An 18,702-nucleotide genomic window follows, 5' to 3' on the forward strand; every position below is an offset into this window, starting at 1 on the left:
AATAACCCCAAAATAATAACCCCTAATCCCTGCATACATATACAAAATCAAAACATTTTTCTTTACAGCGCTGTAAGAGGTCCAGCATAGATAGAAATACATAAAGCAAAGGGAAGTGCTGCATAGATAGACAGAAATCCGTCACAGTACCATGTATTTAACGACCACTAAGTGAGTACAGCTCCTGCACATTTGTCTTACAACAGACCTATTCTCTCAGTTTATTAGGCACTAACAACCTGGTAAAAGAGATTAATAATAAACCCTTAATTAATTTTTTATGCCCAAATTACATACCAAATACAAATCTATTTCAGTTCCAAGAAGGAACTTAAATACACGAGCAAAATGGTTTAAATAGCTGTCTAAAGCAAATTGCTGACATTTTCACCACTCAAACACAGTCATCCTCCAAATCTGCTCTCACAGACCTCTCACTGAAAACTCTTCTTTTTACACAACCACGGTATGTGATAACCCACCTAAATTGAAAAACCAACACATAATCAAACGCAGCAGGGCCTGTATTTCTTTTAGTTTTACCTACACTGGAAGGCATCCCCGTCAGCGGCACAGCGGCGTTTGTACAGCGGAGCTCCGGGACAGGGGCACCGCAGGCGCTGCCGGAGTGCCGCCCTTTACCCCCGGCCGTGGAGAGGCCGTGCCCCGCCGGCCCACCGAGCGCCGGCACCCCGGCCGAGCTGGGCGCTGCTGGCGGCCGCTCGCCCAGCCCCGGCCCGGCAGGCGCTCCCCGCCGCACCGGAGGCCGCGGGCAGGGCTGAGCAGAGGCCGGCGGTAGCCCCGGACCCTCCGGCCGCCGGGGGCCCCAGAGCAGCTTCGGGCACCCGGAGATCCCCCACGGCCACGGAGGGGACGCGGAGCGCTCCCACCAGCTCGCTCCAGGTCCGGCAGCCGTGCGGGGCCCCGCGGCCCGGGGTGCCCCCCGTGCCTCCCAGCGCGGGACTGCCGCCTCTCCCCCCCAAGGCACCGCAGCTCCGCCGGCTCGGGCTCCCCGCGCCCTCGGCTGCCCCCTCAGCGCTGCCCTGCCCGCTCACCCGCGTCCCGGCCGCCGCCACCGCCGCTCCCGCTGTGCTCGCTCTCGCCGCCCGCCCGCTCGCAGCCGCCCCGGCGCTGCCGACGCATCAACATGGCTGATGGGAGAGTCCGCGCCACGTCAAGGGGCAGAGAGCGGGGGCGGGCTGAGCTCCGCCGCTCCCCCGCCCCCGGGGCAGCCCGCCGGCCTCCCCGGCCTCCCCGGCCATCCAGCGGGGCTGGCCTGCGCCGTCCCGTAGCTCTGACGGTGGCTTCGCCGCCTCGACAGCTCCTGCTCGCGTGTGTGTGTTCGCTACTCTGTTCGTCTTTCTTCGGAAGGTCGGCCGCCTGCACCTCGGTCCCAAATCCATTCAGGAAAAAAGGCACCCCGACCACCGGGGGCAGTTTCGCCGTCTCTCCCCGCCGGCAGCGCTCGGCTCCCCGGTGCTGCGCCCGTGCCCGCGGTACCGGGGCTGCCTGCGGCCCCGGCGGTGGCTGCGCTGCTGTGGCCGCTGCTGCTCTGTCCGGCACGGCATTCCTCGGGATCGAAACAGCCGGGCTTCCGGCAGTCCTTGAGCTCACCTTGCCTGTTCCCATCCTCCACCGTGTGTACTTATGGCAACTTTTTAATCTGGAATATTGTTTACATGTTTCTTCTGAGTGCCTGGGGGAAAAAAATATATTGAAATTATATTCCTGAGGGTTTTAGCCAGAAACAATCCTTTATCTTGTTAGTGTGGTCAATTTTTTATCCCCAAACTCAAGTTACAGGGACTCTTCAGTTTCAGGAATTGTTTTTAACAAGCCTGTAATGAAAGGCCAGAACAGTAAGCTCTGTCTTTCCTGAGATGTCTTAGTGCTATTAATCCAGACATGGGAAGGACGGAATAACGTTCTGCTGACTGACTACCAGATCCTCCCTCCCTCATTGCAACTCGGAAAACATTCTGTGACCACCAAGCAAATACAAATTACCAAAACAACCTTATCCTCTTTTCTTATATGTCAAATGTGATTATGATAGAATTGCTTTGCCATTACCATCTCCAGTCTGGTTTACCAGTCCTCTTCAGACTAAAAACATGAACAGTTAAGCAACAGCAGAATTTACGGGAGGGATTTTAAATTTTCTCATCCACAAATAACACTGCCATTTGTGGGAGTATTAAGCAAGAGCTTACCAATGACATGTACCATTCTCACTCTGAACTCAAAAGAAAAAAAGAAAAAAATAGACCAACCCCCAAACCCCACAACGCTAGGAACTTCAAACAGATGCACAGAAAGTGGCTCAGTGTTGTAATTTCAAAAGCATTCCAGTACCTTGTGAAACATTTTCAGAAAATTACCTACAAAATAGGCAAGACCTGAAGTCTATAAATAAGAGAAAAAGAGGCAGCTGACATTTAAAGACACTCAAAAGGCAAGAAGGGAAAACAGCAAAGTATACTACTCTGAAAGTTCACTACAAATAAAATATATTCCATATTTTAATTAATCATCAGCACAAATTTCATTACATAATAATTCAATGCTCTAAACTTGAAGAAAAGTCATGCAGCTGTTATGACAGTGTGAACCACAGAGAAAATCAAGGAGAAAGAAAAGAAGTAGAAAATAGATATAAACTCATTTACTCATTATAAGAAAGCATTTTGTTAGCTCCCTATATTCATATCTAGAATGTAGACTTGAAAGCATTTTAATTTTTCATAATGCAGAACTTATTTGTTACTTTGGTTTGGTTTGGTTTTTCAGCCAATGAGGCATATCCACTAATGCAGGTCACTCTTTCTTTGGAAAAGTACTCTTCCTTTATGCCTAAGCAGTTGAGGAAAAATATATATATTTCCAGTTTCACTTTCCTCTTTCTCCACTGAGTCATATTTGCTAGCCATTGCATCAGCTTTGTTGGTAAGACATGTTAGGAACAATTTTATTACCTGTGGAAGACGATCTGCAATAGTTAAAAATATGTTGCTTTTCTTAACAAGTATCAATGGGAAGTTCCAGAAAAAGTAATCTAAAGATAGAAAGTATATTTAAAGTGGATTTATATCTGTGGATTCTCTTTCGGTTCATAGTTCTGGACTTGACAACACATAGGAAAAATAAGTTCTGAATATTACTAAAGTATTAGAAAAGAACTTTATATAGCTGGACTCACCAAAGTTTTTGTCTTGATCATCAGCCTTCCCAGAGTTAGCACTGTAGGCTTAAGTAGGAAGGTTTTATTTCTAGTGGTGACTGCAATTGCTGCATACTCAACTAGGATGTTAGATCCGGGTTTGAGAAAAAAAAATCCCTGGTACACGTAGGTGCTTTTGGAAACACCTTAAAACAAACAAAAGCCATTGGAGAGGAGGAGTTAAGGTAGATGTTTATTTAGAACTACTGAAATACAGACTTGCAGGGGATTAAAAACCAAATTTATTATTTTTTCAACTTATGTCAGAAGTATCTAAAACTACTCTGAAATAGGAGATCTAAATAGACTTTGCATGCAGAACTAATTGGAGAGGCAATATATTGATGGACATTTTGTGTAACAGGAATTTCATAATACACAATGTAAACAATTACAGCATCATCCTTCTGCTTTTTATTTTACCCGGGAAACAATGACCCTTTGTGCAAATGCTACCTTGCTTTCTGCCATGTGGATGCTCCCACATTATAAACTTCAGAAAAACTCACACAGCAGCAACTCAGGCATTGACCCTTCCAGAATGGGAACTCTGTGTAAATTTATAATAATTAACTTCTATGTGACTGACTTTAACCACAGATCTCAAAGCATTTCAAGGAAGGGACAATTTATGAATACTGGGTGTTCACAGGTTAAATAAGAGCGTACTAATGGGTGAGCTTTAAAGAACCTTTGGCAAAAACTACAGTGTATTAGAATAATGGCACAGAGCCTACTGAAGGACGTCATTAAAGGTTTACACCTATTCACCACAAAAATAGGCCTAGTTTGATGGGCAGTGAATTGGCAAACCCCTTGCTGGCACTGCTCTTTGGCTGTATTTCCTTTATTCGCCTCCGGTGGTTTCCAGGGCACCCAAGACGCCCGGAGCAGACCGTGACCGATCAGCGTCTCCCGAGCGGGGCCGGCCCGCCCCGAGGGCCCCGCGGCACCACCGCCGCCCCGGCCGGGCCTGCCCCGCCGCTCTCGCGAGAGCAGCGACAGCGGGCGGGCTCTGCCGCCGGGGCGGCGCGGCCATGGAGCCGGGCATGGAGGAGCTGATGCCGCGGCTGCTGCCCGTGGGCGACTGTGACCTGGCCGAGGACTTTGACCCCACCGTGCCTCCCAGGACACCCCAGGAGTATCTGAAGCGTGTCCAGTGAGTGGCGGCGCGGACGGGCCGGGACCGGGACCGGGGCCGGGCTCCGTATCCGGACGCGCCAGGGCGGCCGTGGGGACCTGCCCTTCGCCGGCATAATCGGTGTTTTACACACCTGCAGGAGGGGCGAGTACCGATCTCTTCCCTCTCGTGACCGGCGACACGAATCGAGGAAACGACATGGAGCCGTGTCAGGGGAGGTTTAGGCTGCATGTCAGGAAAGGTTCTTCACCCAGAGGTGGTTGAGCATTGGAACAGGCTCCCCATGCAGTGGGTCACAGAACCAAGCATGACAGAGTTCGGGAAACATTTGGACAGCGCCCTGTGATTTCTGGGCTGTCCTGGAGTTCGACTCAAGGATCTTGATTGGTCCTTCCACGCTTTTATGAGTATTTCAAAGACATCCGGTATGTATCGACCTGTTACAGGAAAGGAAAAATGCAGCCCACTTGATTCTGTTTTGTAGGATTGAAGCAGCTCGATGTCCTGACGTGGTCGTGGCGCAAATAGATCCCAGAAAATTGAAAAAGAAGCCGACAGTAAACATTTCAGTAAGTTTGAGAGCTTTTACGTGTTTTGAGGGGGGAAAAAAAGGGGGAAGATGCTACTATAATGATGTTTGTATTAATTTGGGGGGTCATTGGCATAACCAAATGGCGCTGCTAGATTCTAAAAGCTTCTACAGAATTAAATGTCTGTGTTTGAAGAAACCCCTGCTCAGCTGCTGGGTAACAGCAGTCTTTCTAACCAATTCAGTTGATAATCCCCATACTATTCAGTATGCAACAGACTATTTTACTGTCTGAGGAAATCAAATGTTGCATTAAATTTTACAATAATTTAATTATATTTACATTTTAGAAGAAAATTATGTTTTTATTATTTATATTATTTATATATTGTTTATATTTATTTTGTATTATTTATATTATATTTACATTTTGGAAGAAAAATATATCCATACCTGTCTTTGGGTTTAAGTCTGTATCTAGCATAACTGCAGTAAGTACAGCTAAGCTTGACTAAAGTTAGATGAAATTCTAGCACCACTTCTTTCCTTTTGGGAAGAATATTTTATTGGAATTTTTCCTTACTTTTCCAACAAATCTGTTGAAGCAGATTTTTCTGTTGTTGCAATGCCTTGCCAGCACAGTTTTTAATCTATTTTCAAATAGTTTGCCGTTCTCCAATGACAATGATGTAATCTGAAATTTCACTATTAGATTTCTCAGAGAAAGTTTCTAATACTGATCTGACCTTGTAACTTCTACAGCCATTCTCTTCGTCTGTCTCATCTGTGTCTAGTGACATTCTTAAACACTTGAAGAAAGATTTTGTTTAATAACCCTTTCATGACAATCTTTAAAGGGGTTATATATCTACCTAACTATCAAACTTAATTTTCTAGATGGTTTTATGGTCTTCTGTCTTCCTCAGCTTACTGTCTTGACAGGCAGAATGCCTAAGATTGATAGTATCTGGCGCAGATAAGGAAACAGTGTCCTGTTTTTTATGAGCAGGGTGATTAAAGCAGAACAATTGCTGAAAGGAAGACATTAAGTAATTCTTTGACAATGTATTTCGAACATTTAGTTTTCCTCCTTATGTACATACGAGAAAAGTCAAACAAAAAAAATTTCTCTAAACCAAAATCTTAACTCATCCTTGGATATGGTAATGAAATTACCTTTCTTGAATGAAGATTTCAAGGATATTCTTTACCTGACAGTAAACATTTACTGATTCTCTTGTTCTTAAGGATTCTTCTTATAAAGCTCTCTTTACATTATAATTATTGCCAGTGTTTTCTCAGATTTCTGGATGTCAGCCTGCTCCTGAAGGATACTCTCCAACGCTCAAGTGGCAGCAGCAGCAAGTGGCCAATTTCTCAGCTGTTCGTCAGGTACAAGATAGTCTGTGAGGAGTCTTGCACTGTCTGGATAGAACATTTCTGTGCTTTACAGGGGATAACTTTATATCTAGTATAGAAGTGTTATGATTTTGTAGCGGGGTAGATGTTTATAGGCAAGCGTTTTAAGTTCTTGAAAGCTAATTGAGCATATGTGGCTTTTAAACCTCTGATAAAACTCTTGAGAGTCACATTTAAGAAATCCTCCTTCAACAAAAATATGTCCGTATTTAGGTTAAATGCTATGGTGTAGTTGAGGAAGGACAAAAACCCCTATAATGTTATACAGTTATATTAAAACACAGTGTTAGCAGGAAATGTTCAACATGAACTAAGAACCAAGTGGATTCTAACCCACCAGGAGATTCATAAAGTCCCTTCATAAAGTCAGTTTAGGGACCTGTTGACAGAGATGGCAACCATTATGAGGAGACATACTGATTTGGTAAAACGTATTTGTAAGGTTGTACAGTTAGCACAGATTTTAATCTTTCCTGATACATTTGCACCCTGCTTGAAGTAACACAAGAAGAATAGAAAATTAAGCAGTCTCAAAGGGTAAAGGTTCTAAGTTCAGCTAAGCTTTACTAAAGTTTTAAACTGAAGGAGGGTTGATTTAGATTAGATATAAGAAAGAATTTTTTACAATGAATGTGGTGAAACACTGGCACAGGTTGCCCAGAGACAGATGGATGCCCCATCCCTCAAAACACTAAAGGTCAGATTGGATGGGGTTCTGAGCCTGATTTAGTTAAGATGTCCCTGCCAATGGAAGAGGGGTTGGACTAGATGGCCTGTGAAGGTAGGTCCCTTCCAACCCAAATCTATGATTCTTCTATTCTCTATGCACAGTTCAAACAGTGTGAAATGGAAAATATAATAAAAATGTAGGTAGAGATCACTTGTGACTCCAGTGCTGCAGACAGCATGTTTACAGTGCATTGATGCTACATTGTAGGAGTACCTCAGGTACTGAGGTGTGACCAGCCATGAGCTTGTCACTAGCACTGAGCTCTGCAGGAGCTCATGTACCATGTCTTTGTCAGGGAGGAAAATTTAGTGAAGGAGGAGATCTGCACTACTGCCTCTACATTGTAAACAGTAACTGAGCTACCCCTCTTTATGTGAGGGATCACACTGCATCCTGTATATTAGGCTTAGTCTAAGGTTTTAGCAGTACTAAGGAGACTGACATCTAAAGGCTTACTCACTGAATAGGTATTTCTCTTATGCTCAAATCAATTGTCTTATCTGTGCCAGAATTAACACTGTAAAATATGAGACTATCCTAAAAAGTATTTTAAAAAGAGCATCAGAATTCACTTGTTCAACCACTGCATCAGCTGCTGTTACTTTGAGCATTTTTAGCGGTCTTTTATACAGCTACAGGAACAACCAGAGTGGGAGACAAATTCCTTCTGCTACAGAACATTTACAGCTCTCTACAAGTAACTGTTAAGCAGGCCAGTTTGTCTAGCCAGGTAGAAGAAATGTGCTAAGAAAGCACACTTGCCTTCCTTCATACAATTCTGTAGACCTCTGATACAGATACAGCACTGTTAGGAAACAAGATATTGGCTTTATGAGTGCTTTTGGATTAAATCAAAGTGGGTTTTTTCTTAAGGTTGTTCTAACAAGAAAAGTCTAGAAGACTGTAAAAGCTTACTACATCAGCTTAACCTTATGTAATAAGACTTCAGAATGCCTTTAGCTTTAACATTACTTCCAAAATCCCAGCATGAGATTCTTAATTACATTTCTGCTAAGAGGCATGGGAATTATTTAGCCAGTTGTGCTGGCTATATACCTACTGATTTATAGAAAGTCATAAAATATACTTTTCATACATTTGTGACTAGGATAAAATATCTGCAGAGTTAAACTGGGATTTGACTTTGTTTTAATTACTCAGAGCCTGAACAAGCACAGGAATCACTGGCGATCACAACATTTGGACAGCAATGTTACTATGGTGAGTAAAATTCATAACACTGCTCTGTGGTTTGTTTTCCCAGTTATTGAATCCACAGTTAATCTTGCTTTATAGTTGCATGCAACAATTTAAGTCTTTTCTCCAGTGTCTTCAGGACACAGTATTACACAGTTTTCGTTGATTTTTATTTACTTCAGCCAAAATCAGAAGATGAAGAAGGCTGGAAGAAGTTCTGCCTCGGGGAAAGAATATACTCAGAAATAGATGCACTATCTGATAATGAAAATTTAGGAATTGATTACTTGAAGGTGAGTATAGGACTTCTAGTTAGTTTTCAGCGGCTATTTTCTAGACTAACTGCCAGAAACAGTCCTACTGTTTATTACCACTTTGTGCCAAATAGAAAGCAAGCTCTGGCAACCCCAGAAAGTCCCAGTGTACATTCTTTTTATGCAGAAACCAAGTGAAGCAGGAATTAAGTCTCTGTTTTCAGTCAAAATTTGAAGACTTCCTTCATCTCTTGTCAGCTAAAGTCATTACTTTGTTCTCACTGAACAGAATGGAAGCTTTCTTCATAGTCTGCTTTAGTGCTTTGTTGCATAGTGATATGTGGTTACCCTCCTCATATGTGATACCCTACAAATATGTTCTTTACTATGTCATTTTGTCAAACCAAAACTTTAATAAGTAACAGTAGAAGCAAGGTGCTCTGATACTTCACTGGACCTTCAACTTTCTTGAAGATACTTTTTTAATAAATTTCAAAGCTCAGAACAGACTTTCAAATCACTACCATTGTCTGAACATCAAATTAAAATCTTAGTATGTTCTAAATTAGAACAAAGATGTTTGTGATAATGTTTGCATTTTCCAACTTGCTTTTTTTCAGGTGGGCTTTCCCCCTTTGCTAAGTATTGTAAGCAGGATGAATCAGGTAAGCCTACCTCTTAGAATCACATAGTGACATTGCCTAAATCATTATTTCTCATGTTCTGTAGCAGAAGGCTTACCTATTTTTCTTTGCCTAGAGTAGGCATTTGTTTATTACAAATTCTATTAACTGTACACTCAGAAGGAATGTATTCATTATCTTACATTCAGTTACAAGTATCTTTACCAGCAAAGATTTTTCATGACTAGTTCTGAAAGTATTTTGTTGTTGTAGTTCCTCTATAGCACATTTAATGTTTGAATTTTTGCTGAATACCCCAATAGTTGCTTTACAATATTTTTAAATCTCTCAGTGTTTTAAGTGCAGTTCTTCCATTTGATTGTGAACTTTTATGTACATTGCAAGGCTAGAAGAATCACACTTATCTTTCCTTTACCACGTTTCCCACTTGCCACCATTACACACAACCAACCAGTCAGTGTGGTGCTTCTTTCCTAATCTGTAGCTACTTACCCATAACTTTTCATTAACACAATTAATTCATTTCATACAAAGTTCTTTCCAAATGTAGTACTTTAACACTTACTTTACCCTTACATGTAACCTCAAACTGGAATAAATACTTGTGGAGTAGAAATACTTTTTATATAATAAATCCTTCAGGTAGAAGAGCAGCAAAACAAAACATTGCAGATACTATATTGTCTCTTTCTGTTCCTCTTTTGAAGGCAACAGTAACCAGTGTCTTAGAATACCTGATAAGCTGGTTTGGAGAGAAAAAATTTACTCCAGAACTGGTAATTTTTAATTCATTCTAACTACTTGCATATGAATGCATTAAACAAAGAATAAATTGTTTGCAGTTTTCTATTAAATTATTTTCATATTTTCTAAAGAGTTCTCTAGATGGTTGTATCATATTGTTACTTTCAAAACTTTCTTGATTAGATACTAAAATGAGTATTCACATTTGTTTTAGGAAGGCTAAAATTACAAAACTTAACAGATACACACATAAAAAGTACTACCCAAACTCCCTCTGTATCCTTTCTTTGTATCACTCACCCCATAACCTCAGCCACGAGGCTTGTTGAGCATCAAGGTTCAGGAGAGAAGAGAGATCCCAGCAGCTTTGGTTCTGTCAGGGCGCTGCACATTGTTTACCAATACCTCCAGTTTAGTTTGGAGGCACATTACAGTGTGCTGGCAAAGACACATCAATCTTTCCACATTGAGCACAGACCAGAAGGCTTAGCTGCATTCATGTGGTGACAAATCAAACCTAAGGACTCCTGATTGACAGGCTACGTTGGCATGGAGTTTGGCCACAACTAGATTGACCAGCAGTGTAAGGGCACCATATCTACATAAGACCTTGGTGGATGCTTCTCATTCCTTCAGTACCACAAAGAAAAAGAGTAATGAATAATTACATGATGCTTAGCATAGTTTCACTGGTTTTCTTCAGTCACTTAAAGACCTTTCATGTTCTGTCCTTTCCTGTAGAAGACTGTTTTCTTTTTAACCAGTATGTATGTGACAGAGAATGTGCACAATGACTTTTATGTTAGGTCCCAAAATGAAGGCCACTAGACCCTGGGATTAAATTATGAAGTTAGACTGGTACCAGAAATTAGGTTTGTAAGAATGCAGTAGAATTCAGAGATGTAAAACTCAAAGAACATCTTTTCACAGTGGTGCAAATCTTAGAGCAGATCTAACCACTAATTCCATAAAGATCTGAGTTCATGCATTCTGTCTTCAGGAATGTTTTTTTCACAGATTGTGAAGTTAAAACTTTAATAGCCAAGTAATGGTTTAGATATTATTAAAATAATCCTTCTTTAGGACTATAATAGCATCAGCTGTAATAGTTTATATCTTAGCCAGCATTAAAAACATGCTAGGAAACCCAGGAGTAGGGGTCACAAGAATCTTATCTAGAGACACAGAACTCTACCATGTAGTGTCTAATATGGTTTAGAAAATTTAATTATTACATATAGCACTTCAATGCAGTTTTGAGACATACACTTCAGTCCTGCTCTATATAACATGAATTGCTTGAATCTTCAAGGAAATGCTCAGAATTAAAACTCTGTTATTTGAATCCTCACAGGGTAGATGGTTTTATGCACTGCTGGCATGCCTTGAAAAACCTTTGCTACCTGAAGCTCACTCCCTTATTCGACAGCTGGCGAGACGATGTTCAGAAGTCAGGGCACTGGAGGTAAGATTTAATATAACTGTGCAGAGGACTTGGTGAATTTAGCAGGTAAGGAGGATCACTTTTCAGAAGTCTTAATAATTAATTTTTCATGTCTAAAGTTTGCCTGAGAATGTAGGGAAGACTACAAATACACATAGCATGGCTTGTAACAGCTTCTCTATTTGACACAGCTAACAAAAGAATTGCTGTAATATTTCTCTCTTTTCCAGGAGAGCAAGAATGAAGAACAAATATCAGCTCTGAACTTGATAATCTGCTTAGTTAGTAGGTAATGCAACTTATACACCTCAACCAGTAATGTATGTCCAGCATAAATTTGTGATTATTTGTACTAACCTAAACCCTTTTAAATGTGAAAGTAAAGAAAAGTACCCTGGGCCAATGCAGCAAATATATTTAGCTGAAAGGTTTTACAATACACCTAAGAACAAAGTAAGCTTATTCCTGTCTTCAGAGTCCCCTGAACCATGAAGCCATAATTATTATAGAAACACTAAAAGATGAGCTAGAAAGCAATGGGTGGACAACTTGAAGTAAGGAATATGTTGCATTGGAGGTTTCTTACCATATTCCACTTCATTCCTAGGTACTTTGATCAACGTGACCTGGCTGACGAGCCTTCCTAGGCTGTTTTGAGAATATCCAGTATTTTGCATTGCCACAGTACAAAGAGCATTATCAGAGTTAACAGCAAGAGACTGCATTGTTCAGACCTGGATTATTACACAATCCCTTCAGAACACCCTCACACTAATGCATTTGGGACAGCTGTGAATAACTTCAGCTGAGTTTTAGCTGACATTGTCAGTGTCTCCAATACCATCATCACCATCATTGTAAAGTGGTAACTGAAGTGTCCAGCATCATCTCTCAAGCTCCTGTCTTTGTAAACTACATTCTTGGTTAGAAATTTCTACAATCTGAGTAATCTATGGACACTGCTATTAGGTGAAGTCTGAGGTTACATTACAAATTATTATTCTTTTTTTAAAAGACTTATTGAGGACTTTTTTAATAAAACTAAAGGATTTTAAAGACTGTTCTTAAACATTGTGGGTTTTCTTACTCCATATTATTTAACAGCAGCCTTACTATAGAAATTTAGAGTTAGGGCTGAATGTGTTTTTTCAAGTTTTGGTGCCTGAGCTCTAGCACTGCATAGCAGTTTAACAATAGCCAGCATGTTACTGGAACAATTGTTTCAGTAAAACAAACATAACTACTTTTTGAGCAGTACATTACAGAAGTAAACCATAGCTAGCAATTAAAAACAATTACATTAATATTGAATTTATACACAACAAGACAGAATAAATTTCCTTCTTTAGCCAGTATAGACAACCTTAGGTATAACACATTCTGACACAAGGAGCAGTTGCTAATTTAAAGGACAGGAGAAACTCTTGAACTATGCAAAAACAAGTTTTCTTCTACTGCCCCAAACTGCAATGCTACAAAGGTCTCCACCTAGTATCTTTAATGATGTGTGAGCTGTTAGCTCATGTGTTAACAGGCTCCATCAAAGAAATACAAAAGCTGTCTTAAAAACAGAGTAGGGATGCCCATGTCTCGAGACTAGCCAAGTTTTTGAGCCACAGTGGTCCAAAGTCCAAACCCCAAGTGAGAGGTTTGTATCACCCATTTTGCAGCCCTCCCTGTAGGGCTGCCTCCCAGAGTGAAAGGGCAAAGGTAGCACTTGGGCATTCAAGTCAGGCAACACAACACACATTCATTTCTTACTCAAATTTAGTCTTGGTCAGGATTTTTCTCTGTTCTCAAACTCTGTCTCTGGTCTTCCAGGCTCTTTTGGTAATTGAAAGGTTTTGCTGAATATGTAGAGTACATGGTTTTTACCATGTATAAATTATTACTTTAGTATAGAATAAATATCATACCAAGACACAAGCATTAAGTTATTTCTATGAGCATTTATTATATATTTTGGAATTGTGCTGCACACTGCTAAAATTTACATGTTATATACAAGAATGAGCCAAGATACTGAATCCACATACAAAGGCTTTTTAAAGTAGATACCCAGATTTGAACGTGCTCTACATCTTCTGTATCATCACCTGAAATTTACCTGCAGGAAAAGCAGAGTCAGATCACATTATTACCATTAGAATTATTTCTCCAAGTAATTATTTTCTTGTAAAATTTTGTTCAAAGAAATAATTAATTGAGCCATTATTTAAATTTAGCATTTAAATTTTAGTTCCACGCTGAACAGCTTCTCTCTTTTCTTTTTGTCTGTAAGTTGACTGTGTCCCACACCACAGAAGTTTTGTCAGCTAAACCTAAAATTTGTGCTACGTCTGTGGAAACTTTTAATTGAGCAGCATATGTAGTTACAATGGTCTTTACTTACTAACATCCTTAATGAGTCCTATAGAGAAAGAGCTTGTGCAAATAACCTTCTGGACACACATCCTTACACATTTGATGCTTCTAAATTTAAATACAACTTCTTAGTTTTACTTTTCACTCAACATCATGGAGGCTTATCCTCTACCAGTATTTTCTAAATACTAAAGGATATAGGAACAAGCCATATCCTGAAGTTCACATGGACTCCTATGGCCCAGCAGCTTCAAACAAATCCCACCTTGAAAAATGCTTATAACAGCAACACAAAGTCAGGAAAGTTACCAAGTGAGCTAATAATTGAATACTCCAAGTACTACTTACATGCTGGCATTGATGAAACTTCAGCTGTTACAATACTCTTTATTCCCAGATTTGATAGGCCTCCTCTGATTAGTCCACAGGTGAATGCTAAATACTGAATAAAAAGTTGCACTTCAAATGAGTGTCAACAGTGAAGCTTGTTGATAAAGATGGAAAACAAGTACTCAAGCACACAATACTTGGACAACAGAAAACCATGGAGGTTTTGAGAGACTTTGTCAGGTCTCTAATAGATGAAAGCTCCAATATTTGGTAGAGTGGAGCTCACTACATAGATTGTTCTCATTATTTTGTATTTTGAGTCATCTTCTCTTTCCATTCAACCTGTAGGAACTTGATATCCTTAAAACAATTATTCCCAAGACTTGGCTGAAATTAGCAACTGGTACTGAAGTCAACAAAGGACAAACAGTCCAAGACAGCATTCTTGTGCAGGCCATACATTAGAATACAAACACGTGCAGATATTTAAAATGTGTGTTGCAAAATAGAAGAAACATTTCACCAAACACAAAAAAAAAAATAATCCCAAGGACACAGCCAGTTGGGAGGACTAAGATCAAGAATTAAGAAACCATAAAATAGATCTGAATGCCCCATTTTTTAATCCACCTGAGCCAAAGTGCTCTATGATAGGTTTTGCAGAGGGACTGATTTTACCTGAACAATTACCATAACTCAGCATCTACACTCAAAACTATTTTTAATTGGTGGAAGATCTTTCTGAACATTCACATCATCTCAGAACCTTGTTTTATGTAACAAATAGCATCTTCCACATGTGTTCTGGGAATTTTAAAGAAAGTTTCTGAAGACATACTTCCTGAAGAGAAAGAATCTGTGTGACAGTAGCAGGTAGTGGCAGACAAGCACTTGCACCATGAAGTAACTCAAATATAACAGCAGCAAGTTTCACAATAACCAAGACCATTTTCTGAACCATAAATCAAATCCACTCTTCTAAAACAGGGTGCCTTTCTAAGAAGCACACAGGTTCTGAAGGCAGATCTTTAGGTGCCCTTCAGAAGAGTTTGTATCCATTTAATTACAAAATGTAAAGTTATTAACAGATAGGTAATGGAGATGAAACTGGCAGACCCTCCTCCGCACAGAATCAAAGGGTACCTTTGGTGCATGTTCTAAATACTGCTTTCCTGCAGACATTTGCGTCAAGAGACGGAATTTATTGTCTTGAAGGACGTAAATACCCTGTTTAAAAAGAAAAAATTGAGGGGTTTAGTTAAATGCGCAGTAATATAAAACCCACATTTTCTGTGGATTTGATTTGTAGATAAAATATATATGATCTCAGGCTGAAAAATAAAATTGTAGATTAAGACATAAGTGATTTAAGTTTAGATTGTATTATTTACTTACTTACTTAAGGAATATCAAAAGATAATTTTCTTAATTGTGAGTATACCAAAAAAAACCTCTAGATAATAATATGATCAGTTACCTCTGAAAAGTGTTTATGTACATTCCTTCTAGAAAGTCTTTGGTAATATATCAAATGCATACTGATTTTTACATTCAAATATCCATCTTCACAGGGTTTTGCACATCTCTATTCTTATTCTCAAATTCAGTGGGAATTATTTTCTTAATAGCAGTACAGGCAACTACACCTAGCAGACAATCAAAGTTAAAGTCTGGTGTTTTCTACAATACAATTTAGTGCAACAATATGCATCTTAAGTATAAACACAGTATGGCTTTAGCTACACCTGCCATGTTAATTTCCTTGCTACTGACTGTGCTACTCCAGAATTTCCTAACACTTGAACTTAAATTAAGGCTGCATATACAATTAAGACCCTGAAGCTCAATACTGCAGCTTTTTTGATTTTAAACCCCAGATTTCTAAAGTAATAATTATCTCTTATTACTCGATAAGTCACTGAAAAATATTTTATTTGGCACAATCCTAGTACAAATTCTCTTCTTCCTAATTTGACACAACAGGGAAATGGCCATAAGGAAACCAAGTGATTCAATTAGGAAAAAGATTTTTTACTCTAGTAAAATGGCTCCTTAAGTTATTTTGGTCTGGCTTTAAGAACTGTGGCTGTTGATACAGGAAAGCACATGGATACAGCACAATGTCACCAACATGCAAATCTGAGAACTTTCTCCACTGTTTCTTATACAAGTATTTTCAATAGACTACAACTGTCTCAACTGCTGAAAGCTCTCAACATTCTTCAAACTAAAAAAATCACTTCGCTGCAGCTATTTTATTTAAATAGGTGTTTAGACAATAACATCACTTTTTCACTATTTTTACTAACATTTATTAAGAGACAGATTAAAAAGTTCTTGTTTAAATGCTAATCAACTGTAATCATTACTGTCCTTTCTGTCACACTGCAACAGTGCTTATGAAATTCAAACCATTTAGTCTTTTCAAACAGGGTAGCAATAAAAACATCATAGGCAATTTTTAAATTGTACTCTAAAGCTACATGATAATATGAATATTGAAAAACAAGCTTTTTAAACAAAACAAATACGGAACATTTTGAATTTCTTATCTGGTGATTAGTTTTAGACCAAGAAAAATAAAAAATGCACTAGCAACTCAAAACTCTCACCACCTTTCTAAGTTAAATTTAAATCTACAGCATTAGTACCTGGTGATTAGTCCTTAGGTTATCTATTTGTTTTTTGAATACCGTTGTCCAAAAGTCTTTGCAAATGAACTTCATAATATCTAATTCATCCTTGAATCTGGCAGTGTCTTTTGTAAACCTAAGAGAAAAGTGAGAAATATATCAATAATGATGGCACACATAACCTGACCAATTAAACATAGAAATATTTTTAATGGTACTATACAACATAATTTTTAAAGTTATTATAGAAATTAGTTTTCCAACCATTGCACAGTATCATTGTAGCTTCACTGTCCGTTCATCAAGTACTTTAGTTTAAGAGCAACAGTGTTATCTTAGCATCTGCAATATGATAGCACAACAAATAGTTTTAATTCCATTATTATCAAACATAGTTGACATACAGAAAGGTGGAAAGTGCTCCATCAGTTTTATCTTCAAAACAGTAACTAAATAGAAGATAAATAAAATGCTCACATCTATACTACTTCTTGAAAGGTGTCCTTCAATTAGGCAACAGAGCTCTAACATAGGCCCAAGTATATAAAACTTGTTCCCGTTTCTCAGAAGGAACTTCTTTCTCTTGCTTATTTCAGATCCTCATGAAGGTGTTTATCTGGCACTAAAGGCCCACTTTATTCAACAAAAGCATGATTCAGAAACCCAGGAGTCTGCACACGACCTCGGACGGAGGGCGCTGGAGTGCCACCGCCCGTCCCCAGAGGGCCAGAGCTGCTCAGCCGTGGAGTCGCAAGGGCTGAGGGCACTTTACAAAAATGAAATACAGTGAGGACCAATCACAAAATTATGCTCAAGAAGTAAATCAGAAAAAGAATGAAGTCACAAAACGTACCAGAAGCAGGAAACATGCAAAAGTCTACACAAAGTAGAATTATAGATAATTTTAAGTATTAAAAGTAACCGTGTACCCTGACTCGGTCTTCATGACGGGAAGCACTAGGAAAACAACACACTCCAAAACCGTCCCGTGATACACAAACACAGGTCCTCACAAGAATGAAATACGAAAAGAGGAGACGCCAGAATGACTGATGGTAAGAGGAACGCACTCTCCGTCCAGCCAAACCAGCGCACCTTGCCCGGGCAGGTGTGCTCTGCCGGCGCGGTGAAAGCCCCGAGAACGAGCAGCGGCTGCCAGGGCCCGCCGGGACTGGACTCACCTCTCGATGAGCCCCTGCCCGACGCGGAAGCCCATGCTCTCCAGCTTGGTGGTGCAGCGCCCGTTCTCCTGCAAGACACAAGGGCCCGGCCACAGCGTCAGCCCCGGCCGCTGCCGGCCGGCCCCGGGGCGGCCCCGGCCCCACTCACCCCTTCGCCCTGCTCGGCGGCGCGGTACAGCCCCGCCACCATCTCGCTGTGCAACAGCAGGAACAGCGCCTCGTCCGCCATCGCCGGGGCCGCCGCCCCTTCCGGGCGGGCCCGGACACCCGCGGGAGATCCCGGCCGAGGCCCAGCAGTACCGGCCGGGCCGGGGAAGCTCTAGGAAAGCGGCTCTCAGGTTAAGGCTCTGTAGAGTCCGCGGACTCGGGCGCCGCCGGCAGCGCAGAGTCCTGAGCGAGGGTCGGGGATCAAACGCGCCCCTCAGCCCACCCTACTGCTGGAGGCAGGCGGGGCGTGCGTGTGTCACTGCCTCCGAGAGAGCGCCCGTGCGCCGGGAGCCGCAGAGCGACGTCGGCTGCAGCTGGGGAAGAGCGTGGTTTAACGCCTCGCCGCCGCCCCGGGCGCCATGCCTGAGGCCCAGCGCCGAGCTGCCCTGCCACGCTCTCCGGGGGGATGTGAGGGCAGCAGCGGCCCCGTCAGGCCTCTACCACAGCCAGCGCTAATTAACGGCCCCGTCTATTGGCTCGCCGGGCACAGGCGCCTCTGGTAGCTCAGCGCTGATTGGCTCTCTCCCGAGTCCCGAGCATGCCGGCTCCTCGGCCCCGTAAAGGAAAGCAGGATGTGTCCTGGGCGGGTGGGAACAAGCGGCCCCGAAGTGGTTTTCTGATTGGGCTACGAGGAAATGACGCTTGAGTTCTTATTAGCTCTGTGT

The 18,702-nt window shown here is 41.2% G+C and overlaps 3 protein-coding genes across 5 annotated transcripts in view; 1 reads left to right on the forward strand and 2 right to left on the reverse strand.

Moving 5' to 3' along the window:
- Positions 1-1,124, reverse strand: part of SEC23A (SEC23 homolog A, COPII coat complex component) — a 30,525-nt gene extending 29,401 nt beyond the window's left edge. The window contains exon 1 of the mRNA XM_058808002.1: positions 1,056-1,124. The gene's annotated coding sequence lies outside the window, so the exon portion shown is untranslated. The remainder of the gene's footprint in view (positions 1-1,055) is intronic.
- Positions 1,125-4,250: 3,126 nt separating this feature from the next.
- Positions 4,251-17,635, forward strand: GEMIN2 (gem nuclear organelle associated protein 2). Of its 3 annotated transcripts, XR_009274835.1 has the most exons (11): positions 4,251-4,379; positions 4,846-4,930; positions 6,193-6,282; positions 8,201-8,260; positions 8,419-8,529; positions 9,111-9,155; positions 9,842-9,910; positions 11,233-11,343; positions 11,553-11,611; positions 11,930-12,291; positions 17,246-17,635. XR_009274835.1 is itself a non-coding variant. In XM_058806664.1 (10 exons), exons 1-10 carry the CDS (start codon positions 4,258-4,260, stop codon positions 11,967-11,969), a joined length of 792 nt encoding a protein of 263 aa, XP_058662647.1. In that variant the 5' UTR covers positions 4,251-4,257; the 3' UTR covers positions 11,970-12,358. The 3 variants fall into 3 exon arrangements, 2 of the variants coding, with proteins under 2 accessions (XP_058662647.1, XP_058662648.1); XM_058806664.1 differs by lacking the exon at positions 17,246-17,635 and having other exon boundaries at positions 11,930-12,358; XM_058806665.1 differs by lacking the exons at positions 8,419-8,529; positions 17,246-17,635 and having other exon boundaries at positions 11,930-12,358.
- Positions 13,252-18,504, reverse strand: TRAPPC6B (trafficking protein particle complex subunit 6B). The gene is made up of 6 exons (XM_058806666.1): positions 17,979-18,504; positions 17,831-17,898; positions 16,668-16,785; positions 15,160-15,243; positions 14,035-14,128; positions 13,252-13,429 (listed from the first exon to the last, which is right to left on the reverse strand). The coding sequence occupies exons 1-6, from the start codon at positions 18,057-18,059 to the stop codon at positions 13,398-13,400; spliced, it is 477 nt and encodes a 158-aa protein (XP_058662649.1). The 5' UTR covers positions 18,060-18,504; the 3' UTR covers positions 13,252-13,397.
- Positions 18,505-18,702: the final 198 nt, after the last annotated feature.

This window comes from Ammospiza caudacuta, chromosome 6 (genome assembly GCF_027887145.1).
Source record: "Ammospiza caudacuta isolate bAmmCau1 chromosome 6, bAmmCau1.pri, whole genome shotgun sequence".
Taxonomy (NCBI): domain Eukaryota; kingdom Metazoa; phylum Chordata; class Aves; order Passeriformes; family Passerellidae; genus Ammospiza; species Ammospiza caudacuta.

What these genes read in the sequence shown, in the direction of transcription:
- GEMIN2 (XM_058806664.1), top strand. Translation starts at nt 4,258, where the DNA reads ATGGAGCCGGGCATGGAGGAGCTGATGCCGCGGCTGCTGCCCGTGGGC. An exon ending in GAGTATCTGAAGCGTGTCCA is followed by an intron (nt 4,380 to 4,845) that starts GTGAGTGGCGGC and finishes TCTGTTTTGTAG; the next exon opens with GATTGAAGCAGCTCGATGTC. An exon ending in TTGTAAGCAGGATGAATCAG is followed by an intron (nt 9,156 to 9,841) that starts GTAAGCCTACCT and finishes CCTCTTTTGAAG; the next exon opens with GCAACAGTAACCAGTGTCTT.
- TRAPPC6B (XM_058806666.1), bottom strand. Translation starts at nt 18,059, where the DNA reads ATGGCGGACGAGGCGCTGTTCCTGCTGTTGCACAGCGAGATGGTGGCG. An exon ending in GGGCAGGGGCTCATCGAGAG is followed by an intron (nt 16,786 to 17,830) that starts GTGAGTCCAGTC and finishes CTTTTCTCTTAG; the next exon opens with GTTTACAAAAGACACTGCCA. An exon ending in ATTTAGAACATGCACCAAAG is followed by an intron (nt 14,129 to 15,159) that starts GTACCCTTTGAT and finishes CTTTTTATTCAG; the next exon opens with TATTTAGCATTCACCTGTGG.